A 14,519-nucleotide genomic window follows, 5' to 3' on the forward strand; every position below is an offset into this window, starting at 1 on the left:
AGCAAGATGCCCGCTAGTCAGTGTAGAGAAATACATCACACTCCAATGTACTCTGCCCAGAACCATCAGTATGTGCTGCTATACGCAGGGTGGAAGAAGCGGAGGTACATGATTCTGGAAGGCCCCTGGACGCTGGTACACACAAAAAGTACAGCTGCACGTGTGGTACAGAGCTGAGGCCAGGCCTCGCCCAGCGGTGGGCATCACAGCCCCAACACCAGGCCCTGAAAGCTGGTAACAGCTCGGGGCCAGCAGGGCCACCTACCTGACAGGACACACTGAAAACCATGGAGAGCCCGAGCCTCAGCTCTGACCCTCACTCCCGGCAGGGACCTGTCCTCAAAGCCTTGTCCTGTGGCCCTGCTCTTCCTCCAGGATCCCTGCAAACCACATGGCAGGGACTGTGCACAGGATTCGGCCTGGAGCCAGAAGAGAGGTGACACTTGGGCTCCACAGTCCTGCAGCAACCTGACAGAACCTGGCTTCTCAGTGTGCCTGGGGTTATGCTCTCCGACATATGAACAGTTCAGATCTAAATGCTTTTGTTTTTGGTGGTATTAGGGACTGAAACCACTGAGCTATATCCCAGCTACTTCCCCACCTACTTCTTTTTTTTTTTTAAATATTTATTTATTTTTATTTATTACATTTATTTATTGTGTGTGTGTGTGTGGCCAGCTCAGCCCACCAGGGGGCGGGGCTGGCTGGCATGTGGTGCTGGGGATCGAACCGCGGTCCCTGTACTTTGCCAAGCTTGTTTCAAGTAGGTGCTTTAGACCACTGAGCCATCTCTCCAGCCCCCCCACCTACTTCTAAAAATAATTTTTTTTTTTTTTTTGGTGGAACCAGGGATTGAACTCAGGCCCTTGCGCTTGCCAGGGAAGCGCTTATTCCACTGAGCCAGCTCCCCAGCCCCTAAAAATAAATTTTGAAGAAGTTTTTGTTTTTGAAAGACAGTCTCTAAATTGCTAAGTTGTCCAGGCTGGGCTTGCACATGCAGTGCTCTTTCCTTAGCCTCCCAGGGCACTGGGATCACAGGCATGTGCCACCTCGCTGGGCTTCACAGCATCCAGATACGTAAATTACCTCCAGTAGGTCACGTTTCCCAAAGCTTTAACAGAACTTCCAGATGAGGTAAGAACAGGCCACCTAGCAGAGAATACTGACTCCTTCTAACGTGACAATAGTCATCACATCAGCTGAAAAGGTGGCCCAAAGTCTCCTCTCTTGCTAATGGATATCAGAAATCTCACATCTGTTTAAAAGCCTGACAAACCATTTTATTTAATTTTAATTTAATTTTATCTTATCTTAATTTATGTACTTATTTTTCTGAGACAAGGTCTGACTATGCAGTTCAGGCTGCCTTCAACTTGCTATGTGGCCAGGCTGGCCTTGAACTCACAGTGATCTTCCTCAGCTACCATGCCCGGCTCTGATGAACCATTTTATGGTTTTGTTTTGTTTTTTTTAATTGGCAATCAAAGTCAGGACCTTGTGCTTGCCAGGCAGGTGCTATGTCTCTGAGCTATATCCTCAGCTCCTTGACGAACCATTTTATTTTTATTTTTTTAGTGTATTTTAGTACAGGGTCTACAGGGTCTCACTACACAGATCGAACTCATAGTGACACTTCCTGTTCTTTAGCCTCCCAAGCACTGTGATTACAGGTATGCGCCAGGCACAGCATGCTGGGGCTCGAACCCTGACAGATGCGCTCTGCCTAAGCAGCAAACCGTTTTAAATGTAAGTTATTACCCAGATTTGTTATGAATGATCACAGTGCTTCTGATTTCTTTTTGGCTGGCTAAAGGAACATCTGTACCAGATCCAACACTTCAGGGTGTGCCTGTGCTAATGCCACATCCACTGTCATGCCAGTCATGGCTGGGGAGTGGGAGAGACCAAGTCCAGCCCTGTCCACAGAGTTCTCTAGACAACCTTCTCGGGATGGCCAACTCCTAGGTGCTGGGAAGAAGTGTTTGGTGAGCCAAAGATGGCAGAGATAGAAAAACAGCCTGTGGTAGCTCAGAGCTCCCCTCCTATAGTGAGGGAATCAGCCCAGCAGAGGGCATGGCTGCCATTATAGCAAGCTGGCCAGATTCCAGATCAAACTGTTATACCTTCTAGCCTGCGAGTTTTCCAAAACCCAAGTCAGTGTGAAGCCCATATATTGATAAAATAATACAGTAATTATCTAAGTAAATCCCTTACTTGACCTCACAAAAGGCTTTCTTTTTCCTGAGGGTTTTGTCTCTAAGCTAGAGTAAGCTACAAAAGAGAAAAGATCCATGGAAAAGAACAACTCCTAAAGGTAAAACAAAGGGCAGGTACTGGAATCACTGTAGTTCTTGCAAACGAATCCACTGAAAAATCAGCTCTGCACAATTCCATCTTGGGAAGGCCTAAAAGAGCCAGTAGTGTTCAGCAGACAGTTACCTAACAGCACTTGTTGCTACTCGCTTCCTCCTTTGCCAGTGGCTGCTCTTTGGTGCATCTGGAAGGACAATGCTCAGGCCAATGTCTCTGGCAGATCCTTCCCTAGTCCACACTGCTGTGGCTACTGCTGGCTAAGAGGAAAGGAGGAAGGTGAGTTTATTTTGTAAATTCACCTGTAAATATGACAGTGTTGAGACTCGATTTTCCCCAGAGCTCCATGAAATGGACCACGTCCCCAAACCGGAGCGAAGGGTGCCCAGTGAACACCACGCATGGCTGCCGGAAGTCATTGCTGAAGTCTCCGTGGATGCTGGGGTAGTGCTTCAGCTTGTTGGTCTGAATGAGCTGGAAGATGCATGAACAACACAGGAGGAACTATTAGCTTGGTTAGACTGAAACGTGAACCATAGTATGGGCGGATGCACAAAAACGACTTAAAAATACAAATGAAGATGCCAAGCTTAGCTGGAAGAAAGCACCATGAAAGACACATCTGACAGAGAACTGTTACAAAGACATTGGACAACAGAAATCAACTGGAAACATAGATTACAACAAGCTACTACTACATGCCTACCGGAAGGACCACAATCTAAGACACAGACAACCAAATACTGATGAAGATGGGAGCAATGGGGTGGCAGACATGCCTTGCAGGGAGGGGAGAAACAATTCACAACAAGCAGAAGGCAGTAAAGCAAGTGAGAGACAACCACAGCTCTTTTTACCCCTTTTTGATTATCCAGGCTATTAGGGTGGGTAACACTCACACCCTTGATCCTAGCAATCCACCATAAATCAATCCCAGTGCACACACTCTAGATCCAGCCACCTCTGACAAAGCCCCATCCATGACTGCATGAACCTTTGGATGGTGGGCAGGTGGGGGATGAATCTAGACACAACCCATAATACGTGAATCACCAAGTTCTTATGACAATAAATAGATCCTTCTCACAAGGTAGACAGACTGCTTTTCCATAAGCAATACCCAAGAGCTTAGGCTGCTAAGTTAATGTGGCAGCTTAATTCAAAGACCAAACCAACTTTTGGAAATGTGGAAGATTTCAATTCCTGAAGACACAAAGTTATAAGAAGAAACAGGCCACACACAGACTTAAACTTTATCTAAAGATTTATGCTTGAACCCTGAGAATCTCTGTTTGGCAATGCTTTCCTGATGTCAGGTATGTCACAAGGCAACAGCAAGCACAGTGACAACCACAGACAGCCTCTTGAGCCGAGGTCCACCCAACCTTCCTACTTCACCAACAGAAGGTCACATGACAAATGTCTAGCAGGCACATCCCCTAACCACCAAATTTCTCAAAGGAAACATTTCCTTTTAATGGACAAAGAAATGGTTTGTGACAGCTTAGTCCAGTAGCAACCACAATACCGTGACCTGGTCAACAACTTCAAGTCCAGATAACATCATCCCAAAAGTGAGGGCATGGCCAGCTTGAGACATTCCCCTAAAAAAGTCAAATTCTTCCCTTTGAAGACCTACCCATTTACTGGAGACACGTGGCTTTACTAGGAAGCCTGCAGCATAACCCTGCAGATCTAAGTAAGTGTCTGCAGGGAGATGTGTGACTGTCCTGCTGAGGGGCTTGAGCCACTGGTGGCACAAATTGATCTAAGTACTTTTATTGGTCTTTTTACTAACAAAAATTATTAAAAAAGCTAGAAATGGCCAGAATTTAGTTGTTTGAATTTCAATAATTACTGCCCAAATAGAAATGTTAATACTAATTAATATTAATACATTAACAATATAATAAAGACTACGAAAACTGCCCACAGCACAGCATTTGTTGAACAAGCAACCAAAACAAAATTGGATATTCAGCCAAATAAAAATACACACCAGTTCTGTGGAGGGGGAATTATTCTACTTTTTAAAAAACTGAAATGTTATTTTCATGACTAAACATTTGTATACATGGTTGACACAATTATAAAGGACCATTTTGATAATAAATCTGTGACTTAAAAGTTAGCAGAAGGTATTAGAATGTGATTGCTCCTGCAGTCAGCAGAACAAGAGGAAGGCAGAACGTGCAGACACAGTGCAAGGATGTGCTCATGGGAGGAAACAAAAGAATCCCAGTTGCGTACTTTGCTGTCATCTGATGAGGGAGGCAAGGGGACGCATGCAGGGGTCATGGAGGGGTATCTGGAATCTAATGGCCCACTATGGCGATGCACAGTCATCTACATTTCTTTCCTGCTTTGAGCCCAGTATTTTGTTTTCTTACCTCTGCATGAGGAAAAGGTGGCTCGGGGAGATACACTTTGCTCTGTTTGTTGTGACAAAGCCTTTTAAAGAGGAAAAACATCAACACATTAGAAAGTGCACAATAAGGAATTTGTTGCCACCTAGTGGCAGTAGTGCAATATTAAACACTACAATTTAAAAATTTCCAGCCAGTGAATTCTCTGAAAATAAAAGTTGGCACCTTCAAGGCATTTGGGAACATACAATTTTCTGAACCTTTAAAATTCCTCAGTACAGCCAGTGGCATAAGCTGCCTAGCAAGCGTAAAGTCCTCAGTTCAATTCCCAGTAAAGAAAAAAAAAAGTTCTCACATTTTTTTTTCTTACACAAAATAAATGTCTTATTTTGGGATAAATTTAAATTTACGGAAAAATTGCAAAAAAGTAGAGCTCTACATTCCCAATGCTAATATATTACAACCACAGTGCATTCATCAAACCAAGAAATTAACACTAGGACATTATAACTTAGTAAACTCCTGGCTGTCTGGATTTCATCAGGTTTTCCATTCATGTCCTTGATGGTTCCAACATCCAACCCTAAGATTCGATATTGCATTTAGCGATGGCCTACTTTGAGGTGAAAGCTACTTACCTTTCCCATCAATGTGGCTTTCTGGCTCTGCATACATGCTACTGTATTTCAGTAAGCGCAGCCCCGCTAAGTCCCCCTGAGGCCCATAGTCTGGAGACAGTGAATATTTTGAGTCACTTGTTTTTTTCTTACACAAGTATGATTTTAAAATACTGAGATGTCTAATAGAAGGTGACAAAGCTTACAATGAATAAATCAACACGCATGGTGAGCAGGTCTGGTATTTTTTCAAAGTAGGAGAACTCACAATGTGTGTTTGTCAGAGCCCACTTTAAGGACTCTGTCAAAACAGTGTGGAAGCCAGGAGTTCAGGACTTCAGGGCTTGATTTTGTATTACCTTTATACTCTATGTGCTATCTTCCCCCCCATCTTTAGTTTCCTTTGACCTTGATCTCAAAGACATCACATATTTTTTCTGGAAGAGTTAAAACTACAGAAGCTCACCTTATACAAATGGACACTAGTTCGGTCTTTCTTTCCAACACAGACTGAGAAACAAATCTGAGCGCCTATTTCACATGCTTGGACTGCTGCACAGGATGTTATGCTACATCTATTTTATTATGAGATGTTAATGATGTTGAAGAGATTACAGTCTGAATAGAGGATGAAACCCTGACTCGAAGGCCCTGCATTCTGCTGACAGATCCCATGCTTGCCTCCAGAGCCCTTGTGTGGGCAGGGCAGACTGAGGCCTGTTCTGGAGGCTGAAGGGGCCAGTGTGCTTCTCTGGGCTTGCTGCTGAAGTTCAAAAGGAGACTCAGAAATATATATGGGTGATCAGAAAAACAAAGAATACAAGATGCTTGTATTCTCTGAATACACGAATATTCTTGAATCACGTCTGAAAGCCCGAGACCCTCAGGTACTACAGTCTTCAGTGCATTGTTTGCTGAGTAAGAGATCAGAGATGTCTTTGGGAGCCAATTCCCCCATTTCCATCCCTCAGCAAAAAACCCATCCAACCACTCAAGTCCTTAGCCTGGAGCTGGGGTGGACACTGGGACAGCCAGGAGTGGGGCTTTCTTCACGCAGTGAAAAGCAGGGCACCAAGGGAGAACAGAGCTGGGCAGGGCAGAGCAGAACCCCGAGGTTGGGCGGCACCAGGCCTTTGAGAAGACTCAAGTGTGGGCTGTGGTTCTGGCCTCACCCAGGTCCACAGTAATCACTCAATGAGCCCAAGTCTGAAACCAGCCCCTGACACTGAGGCAGGCGAGTTCGTTCTTTACATAGGGACAGAGAGTGCAAACTGTCATGATAGGAAAGACTCTCCTAGGACAATGGCTGTCAGCCTCCAACCCGCGCTGGAATGGCCTGCATGGCGTGTCAAGGTCCTAGCTGCCGCAGACTGATGGCATCAGGTCAGGCCCATTCCAGCTTCCCAGGCAACTCAACTTCCCTGGGCAGGAGCTGCGGCTTCTCAGAGATGGAGGGAGGGGCCCCAAGGGCTCCCCAGAGGTGAATCTTACAGTGAGGTCAGGTCAGGAGCCTACGCTGGGGGGAACTTAGGTAATTCTTTCTTCTTTCAAAAATATGTTGTGTAAATCAATTGAGGGAAGAATATACTATACATGCAAACCTCATTTTCTTTTTCTTCCCCCAACCTGCACCTCGAGCCCTGGCTTCTCAGCTGTGGGGGTTGGTGACGCACCCCAGCTTGAGGTGCTTCAGCTTCTTCCAACAGCCTACTCACACTTGTACATAGGTGTGTATGTGCCTATGTGCGCTCGTTATCTCCCTCAAGTGGACTCAGAGTGACAGATTTATGCGACTGCCTCTTCCTCCGTGGCTCACATTCCTCAAGGTCAGAGATCCCTCCAGACCCCCAGGGCTCAACACAGGACGGCATCTTTCAGATGTTTATGGACTGAACTAAATAAAGTACAAATGAAAACAGGAAGTGTTACATGATCACTGAGTTTAATAAGAGTCCAAGGGAGATACATATGGAGAAAGTCTGAAAGACCTCTCATGTGTCTCTACCTGGAAAGATCATTGCAAAAATGTCAATTTGTAGCTCACAGGAAATATGCACTCAGAAGGATATTCTAGAACTCAATAAAGTGATCCTATGGTTCTCGATGATACTCCAAAGAATCCTGACTAGGAAAATCAAAGGAAAAAGGGCTGGAGAGATAGCTAAGCAGCCTAAGTCCCTGCCTGGCAAGAGCAAGGTCCTGAGTTCAATCCCCAAAACAAAAAAAAAAAAAAAAAAAAAGACAAAAACAAATATATTTTACCACAAAATGAAATTATAAATACAATTGCAGTTACTAAAATATATTGGCACTCCTATGGCCAAAGAAAGGGTTAACAGAGTAGTCCTAGAATAAAACCCAGTACACACTGAAGTTCAGCATTCATAAAATGAATGCAGATAAGCTAAAAAAGTTAGTTATTCAATAAATAGTAGATGGATATGTAATTACTTGACTATTTGGAAAAAATGAAGTTAATGATTCTCTCACACTAAACAAATTACAGATAAAGAAGTTAAGGGCAGGAAAAGAAGAAAAACAAAATAAGGAACTATAATAAAACTGAAATACAATGTTTAGCAATGTGACATCAATATTGGAGCAAATGTTTAAGAAATAGCAAAATAGTGAAAGAGCCTAAATAAAAAGTAAAAAAATGGGGCTAGGGAGATGGCTCAGTAGAATAAGTGCTTCCCTGGCAAGCACAAGGATCTGAGTTCAATCCCTGGTTCTGCAAAAAAAAAAAAAAAAAATAAAGTAAAAGAATTCTTTCAAAAAGAAAGAAAGGAAAAAAAAAAAAAAATCAATATGCTAACCACTGCTGAACCCAGAATGGATTCTGAAACAGAAAACTCAGAATCTCCAGAACTCAGACATGAGTGGAAAAACTGGTCCATTCAGAATAAAATCTGGCATTAGTGTCATGCATTCATGTTAATTTCTTAATTTTGACAAATGTATATGGCCTGGTGAGATGTTAGTATTAGGGGAAACCTAATGAAAGGACACAGAAGTCTTCATATTTTCTACATCTCTGAAAATTTAAAGTTATTTCAAAGTACTGTTTATTATGATTTAAAAACACCAAAAAAATTCAGAGAAGTGTCAAAATGGGAAAAAATATCTACAATTATAACACAAAGTTATAGCTTTGATATATATAGAAATGTATCAAATATATAAGAGAAATACAAAACCATTAAGAAGGGCAAGAAAGGAATAATTTATGTAAAAATCCTTCTGGAAAGCAATGGTGACTCAGATAATGAACATTAAAAAATATTTATATCCTTTGTTCCAGTAACTCCACTTTTAGTAATTCACCTACAGCAAAAGATGTCATGCTCTATACACAGAGTGATATTAACTAATGACCTATTACTAAAAAAAAAATTGAGAAAAGTCATGTATATGAATGATAAAATAGTACTCATATAAAAGTTATGTCTCAAATATTTTATCATACTTTAATCTAACTAATTTTTTAAAAGCAGGGCCAAAACTGAATATTCAAGATTATTTTTGTAGGTAGAAGAAATAATACATCAGAATGCTAAAAGTGATGTTATTTCTAGAGACTGTAATTATGTTTTTATTAGTTTCTAAAAACTTATTTTTTGCTATAGGAAATCTAGATTACATGCATAAGAAACAAGACTCTAAAAAGAAGAAACATCCTCTAATGCTCTCAGATTAGTAGTCCAGAGTTGTCCCAGGAGGCTGTTCCAACATGACAGGTATGCCATGGGTGGGCTGGACTCAAGCCACAAGTCCAGGGGACACTCCCCAGGGATATAGGGCTGGCCTAGAGGGTGTTCACAATATTGTTCCTGAGGATCTGGATTAAGAAACTCAAAATCTGCTGATTAAATCTGCAACTGATACTTTGGTAGAGTACTGCTTATTTAAGACTGCCTTCCTCCCTCAGGGGAAATGCCCTGTGCACTGTGGTGAGAGGGGCTGAGTTCCATCTCCAAGTGACAGTTCTATGCTCAGAGACTACAGTGTGCACGTGGATAGAGAGGCCTATTTGAGGGATACAGAAAAAGACAACAATTATAAGGGGGAAATGTACTTAAAAACCCTGGGGTAGGAGGCAATAAAATATTGGACTATGTTATGGCAGGATAATGTGTAGATTTCTTTCTTATTAAACAAGTAACCTGAATGTTATATCTACTTGGTTTCCACACAACTAGAAGGGATGCAACACACTGTGTATTGTGCATATAGTAGCTTTTTGGGAGGGGCAGGGGAGTTAGATTCAAACATGCATTTAAATTATCTTAAAAAGGTTCAATGACTTTTTTATTTTAATACTTTTTTTCTTTCTTTTTTTGGTGAAACTGGGGATTGAACTCAGGCTCTTGCGCTTGCCAGGCAAGCACTTATTCTACTGAGCCATCTCCCCGGACCCTTCTTTTCTTTTTTTTAAAGAGAAAAACTAAAAGAAAATTTCAGGGCTGGAGAGATGGCCAGTAGAATAAGCGCCTGCTTAGCAAGCACAAGGTCCTGAGTTCAATCCCCAGTACTGCAGAAAAAAAGAAAAAAAAAAAAAAGAAAGAAAGAAAGAAAATTTCAAAAGAAGATAACAGGAGAGTAACAATGGTTAATACACTGTGTATTGTTACCTTTAAATTAATTTTTCATAGTTCAGACATAGGCACTTAATTGTCCAAACAATATTAGCACAAACCTTTCCTTTCTTCTCAAATAAATTAAGAGAAATTAGTAGTATATTTTAACTATATTGTGTGTGTGTACATATGTATATATTTTCTCTTCCTTTTCTCCTTTCCCCATCCCAGTTTCTTTCCTTTTGAACTGTTACATCCCATTTTACAATACCTATTGTATTTTTCAATGACTTCTTATATCATTCATAATTTGTTTTCCATAAAAATCTTATTTAAAAATTTCTGTAATAAAATGTAATTTTTCCAAATGTATTACTGAAATAAAAAGTTTGGTGTATTTTAGCCAAAATGGGGCTGGGCTTCAAGGTTTTTAACTTTTAGAATGGACTGTCACTTTTTGTAGCAGGCAGAAAGTAATACTTTTGCTACTAATTTTAATAGTACAGGCCAAGTTAAGTCTTTTTGCATCTTGCCCTCTGTGGTAACTATAACTCCAAACTCTAGCAATACAACAGACTTGATTCTCAGTAATACAGTCTTTTCATTATAGATACATGTACTGGTTGATACATTGTGTCAACTCAAGATATTCAGAAATTTAATTAAGTGACTCAGCAGAGAGCCAGGATTCTCAGTTTGTAAACATCCTCATCCTGTACAAGAGGAGGGCATGCACACTGTGTGAGTGCTACACCCCAACCCCAGGGTAGCTTGCTTACAATACTAGGAGTGGGGAGAGGCTGGCTAGAAGCTGCAGCTGCTGCCCTTCCCTTTGTTCTTCAGTTTTCTGCTGCCATGAACTGCTGCTCTCTGCCATGTGCCGCTCTGCCTGGGAGCCAGCCGATTATACACTGAAACCGCCACAAACTGTGAGCTAAATAAACCTTTCCTTCCTTAATTTTGGGTGTTGGGTATTCTGTTCCAGCAACGAGTGAAAAGTAAATGAGACAATGCAGAAATACAGTAAAATGAGTGTCTCATGGTAATATGAGAAAAAATAGGACTATTTCGTTATTCCTGCTTGAATGTACTGAATTACATTTAACTCATAGAGAACACTGACATACCATTCGGCAAAAATCTGGGAGAACTCCAGGGAACTGTTGGCCACCGGGGAGATGAAGTAGAAGGGGATGCTGGAGAGGCCAGCCGAGTCGATGTACTGGTACAGGCACTCCAGGAGGTCATAGATCACACCAGATGGGTAGCAGGGGACCAGCACGTTGCCTCCATTCCGGACAGTCAGAGCTAGAGATGTGAAGCCAGAGGGGAGACATCATACCAAAGGACAGTACTGCAAAGGAGGCTCCTTTACAACTAGCATTTGTATCTTTTTGTTTTCTCACAGCTCACATGTACAGTAAACTGCTTTCCTTGAAGAACTGCAGCCAAACAAGGCATTGAGAGGCTCAGCTCACTGACTTACCTCCCTGGGAACAGAATGTCAGTCAGAGTTTGGGCTTTAAAGGCTCCAATGGCAAGTGAGTGGCAGGGAAGAACCTGCAAACTCTTTTTAGACCTTGTTACGAAATGTGCTGGATTTGTGATGACCAAATGAATAATAAGGATAGCCCCTGGTTTGTGTTTGATTGTTACATGCATTTTCTCTTAATGTTTATTAAAAAAATCTCTCATACATCGTGCATGTGGCGTGTTTGGCGGTACCGTGGATCTACACCATATCAGCGCGCCCCAGGGGTGGGGACGGCACGGCAAGCCTGGGGATTGAACCCCTGGACCCTGTGCCTACTTGCAGGTGCTTTAATCTGTTGAGCTATTTGGCTGGCCCTTGCTTATGTCTTATTCTGAGATAGGGTGCCTACAAAGCCCAGGCTGGGCTCAAATTTGTGATCCTCCTGTCTCAGTCTCATAGAGTGCTGGGTTTGCAGGCACACATCACTATAGCTGGCTCAATCTGTCATACTTAAATTATTAAAGAATTGCAACTTATGGGTTGTAATATTACAAGTATGACTGGCTAAAACAAGGTATACACTCAAGTTTATTTATTTATTTTTCTATTCTAAGACAAATTGATACAAGTGGCTTTTAGGTGCAGAACCTGAGCTCTCGATGCCTTAATTCTCCACTTCTACTCTGATATGCAGTTCACTGATGTTATAAAGTGAGAACTTGTGACTGCTACTACTATGGGGAAAAAAAAAAATCAACATCAGTGGTCTGTCTCCAATTTGGCCTGTGCCCAAGCTCTAGAACCACAAAGAAGCCACCACAACCTTGCTGGGCCAGCTTCCTCATGAGTTGTTCTATGAAACGAATGAAGAAGATCAGTGATTTTTAAGCTTTAGCTTGTGCAAAAAGTACCCAGGACACATTGGGGTCCTCCCCGCCCCAGATGTTGTGCTTAGTCTGTGGGGGCCCCAAGCCTACATTTTGGTTAAGCGGCTTCACTGATTTTGAGGTGGGTGGGCAGATGGCTTCGCTATGAGAAGCAGTGGATCAGATGTAGGGTTTGTCAAATCATTGAGTCTATAATGTAAATCATATACCAACACACAAACCTAAGACTCTACTGCAGACTATTTTTTCACAGAAAGAATAAATTATAATTGGCTTAATTTCAGCAAAGAACAAAAGCACATTATGATTATTTCCATGGATAAGTGAAATTTCAAAGGACATTGCCTTTTGTGTCTTTTTTTTTTTTTAATGGTTCTGGGAATTGAACTCAGGACCTTGTGCTTGCCACGCAGGTGCTTATGTGGCCGAACTATATCCCCTGCCACTCCTACCATGTCAGCAGAAGATGACTACTTATGTTTCCTAGAGCAGAAGGGTCAGAGCTTATCATCAACTGTTACGAACTGAATGTTTATGTCCTCCTCTCCAAAAGTTTATATACGGGACCCCTAGCCCCAGTATGATGGTATTAGGAAGGAGGGCCTTTGGGAGTTATTAGGGTTAGTGCATGAGGGTGGGGTCCCAAGCTGGGATGAGTGCCCTTGTAAAGAGAAGGCAGAGACCACAGCTCCTCCCTTCTCCATGGAAGGACACAGCCGGAAGGCGTTGGTCACCTGCAAGTCTGAAGAGCCCTTCACCAGGAACAGCAAGTAGGACTTGGACCTCAGACTTTTTAGTCTCCAGAACTGAGATAAAAATGTCTACAGCTGAGCCACAGGTCTATGATACTTTATTATAGCAGCCTGAATTGATAAGATGGTAACTGTTCTACGATGGGGAAGACAGATTATCTAGAGTTTACGGACAATTATATCCAAAAGAAAACAAAATTCTTCCAAGTAAAAGACAACCTACAGGTTTCTCAATTTTTTAAAAAAAATTTTATTTATTTATGTGTGTGTGTGTGTGTGTGTGTGGCCAGCTCAGCCCACCAGGGGGCAGGGCTGGCTGGCATGTGGTGCTGGGGGATTGAACCGCAGTCCCTGTGCTTTGCTAAGTTTGTTCTAAGTAGGTGCTTTAGACCACTGAGCCACCTCACCAGCCACCAGTTTTCTCAATTTAATAAAGTTTTCTGTGCTATTATCTGTAAAGCAAAGATGTATCTCAATATGAACATCCTTAAGTCAATCCCTAGTACCACAAAGAGGGAGGAAAGAAGGGAGACAGGGAGAAAGGGGGAGGGAGGGAGAGACAGGCAGGCAGGCAGACAGATGGACAGAAAGACAAGACAAGACAGAATGACCAGAGGGTGTGACTGTGAAGGGGAAGGGACAAAGAATACTAGAGAAGCAAAGAATGGAAAAATAAATCCAAGCTGTATCACCAATTTTGGACACAAGAGGGCTCCATACCCAGGTTGCTGCAGAACTCTCCCACCATGCCATCAGGATTCGCGGTGGGGATCTGGGTGAGCCCTGTCAGAACAAGAACATCGCTGTTTTTGAGAGAAGTTTGGTCCATGGGCTGAAAAACAAGAGAAGTTCATTCAGTAATCTAAAGAGGAATGCAGTTTACGAAGAGGGAAGAAAGCAGCGCACACAGACGCTGCTCTTTGGTGTCTACCCCATGCTCTGGTCCTCTACTACAGAAGCCTCAACCCTCACTGTGCAGAGCGGGAGTGGTGGGAGGGAGCAGAGCTTCACTGTGCTCACGGCTGCTTCTATCACAGGCACTGCCGCCTGAGCTGTGCCCCTGCTCAGATGGGGATGAGGCTGTGCTAGAGTCTGTGGCCACCAACCCAGGGCTTTGAATGTTAACTGAACCGGTCATTTTGTGTGGCGGACTGAGTAGCTGTTATAACTAGACAGCCTTCTGGTTTCACTACTTGGGACAAAGAAGTCACTTCTGGAAATGAATCTACACACTATTTCACCTATGGGAAGCACTTCTGGCTGAAACATGTCACCTAAACTAAAACTTTGCAGGATACAATTAAGCTTATCAACCACATAAAGTACACGTCTTTAACACATCTGTTGATGCCCCTCTGTGAGGAAGTGGCAAAGCATTCATATAGTCCACTGTACAAAGACGTGAGAGGGCTTTCTAAAGGTAGAACACTGGCCAGAGTTTAAGAATTATACGAACTGCTCCAGAGATTTCTTTTAGAAAAAGTCACTGCTGGCAGCACATTTCAGTGACAAAGAATGGGATGCAAAACTTGCTTA

The 14,519-nt window shown here is 42.5% G+C and overlaps 1 protein-coding gene across 3 annotated transcripts in view; it reads right to left on the minus strand.

Annotated features, from left to right (window-relative positions):
* Ints9 (integrator complex subunit 9) overlaps positions 1-14,519 on the minus strand; it is a 95,376-nt gene that overhangs the window by 14,291 nt on the left and 66,566 nt on the right. For all 3 annotated transcript variants that reach the window (XM_023714663.1, XM_023714662.1, XM_004630701.2), the window contains 4 exons: positions 13,704-13,815; positions 10,998-11,178; positions 4,701-4,761; positions 2,613-2,784 (listed from right to left, as the gene is read on the minus strand). In XM_023714663.1, the coding sequence (XP_023570431.1) occupies positions 2,613-2,784; positions 4,701-4,761; positions 10,998-11,178; positions 13,704-13,815 (526 nt within the window). The remainder of the gene's footprint in view (positions 1-2,612; positions 2,785-4,700; positions 4,762-10,997; positions 11,179-13,703; positions 13,816-14,519) is intronic.

The sequence above is a fragment of the Octodon degus genome, unplaced genomic scaffold (assembly GCF_000260255.1).
Source record: "Octodon degus isolate 3935 unplaced genomic scaffold, OctDeg1.0 scaffold00036, whole genome shotgun sequence".
Lineage (NCBI taxonomy): Eukaryota > Metazoa > Chordata > Mammalia > Rodentia > Octodontidae > Octodon > Octodon degus.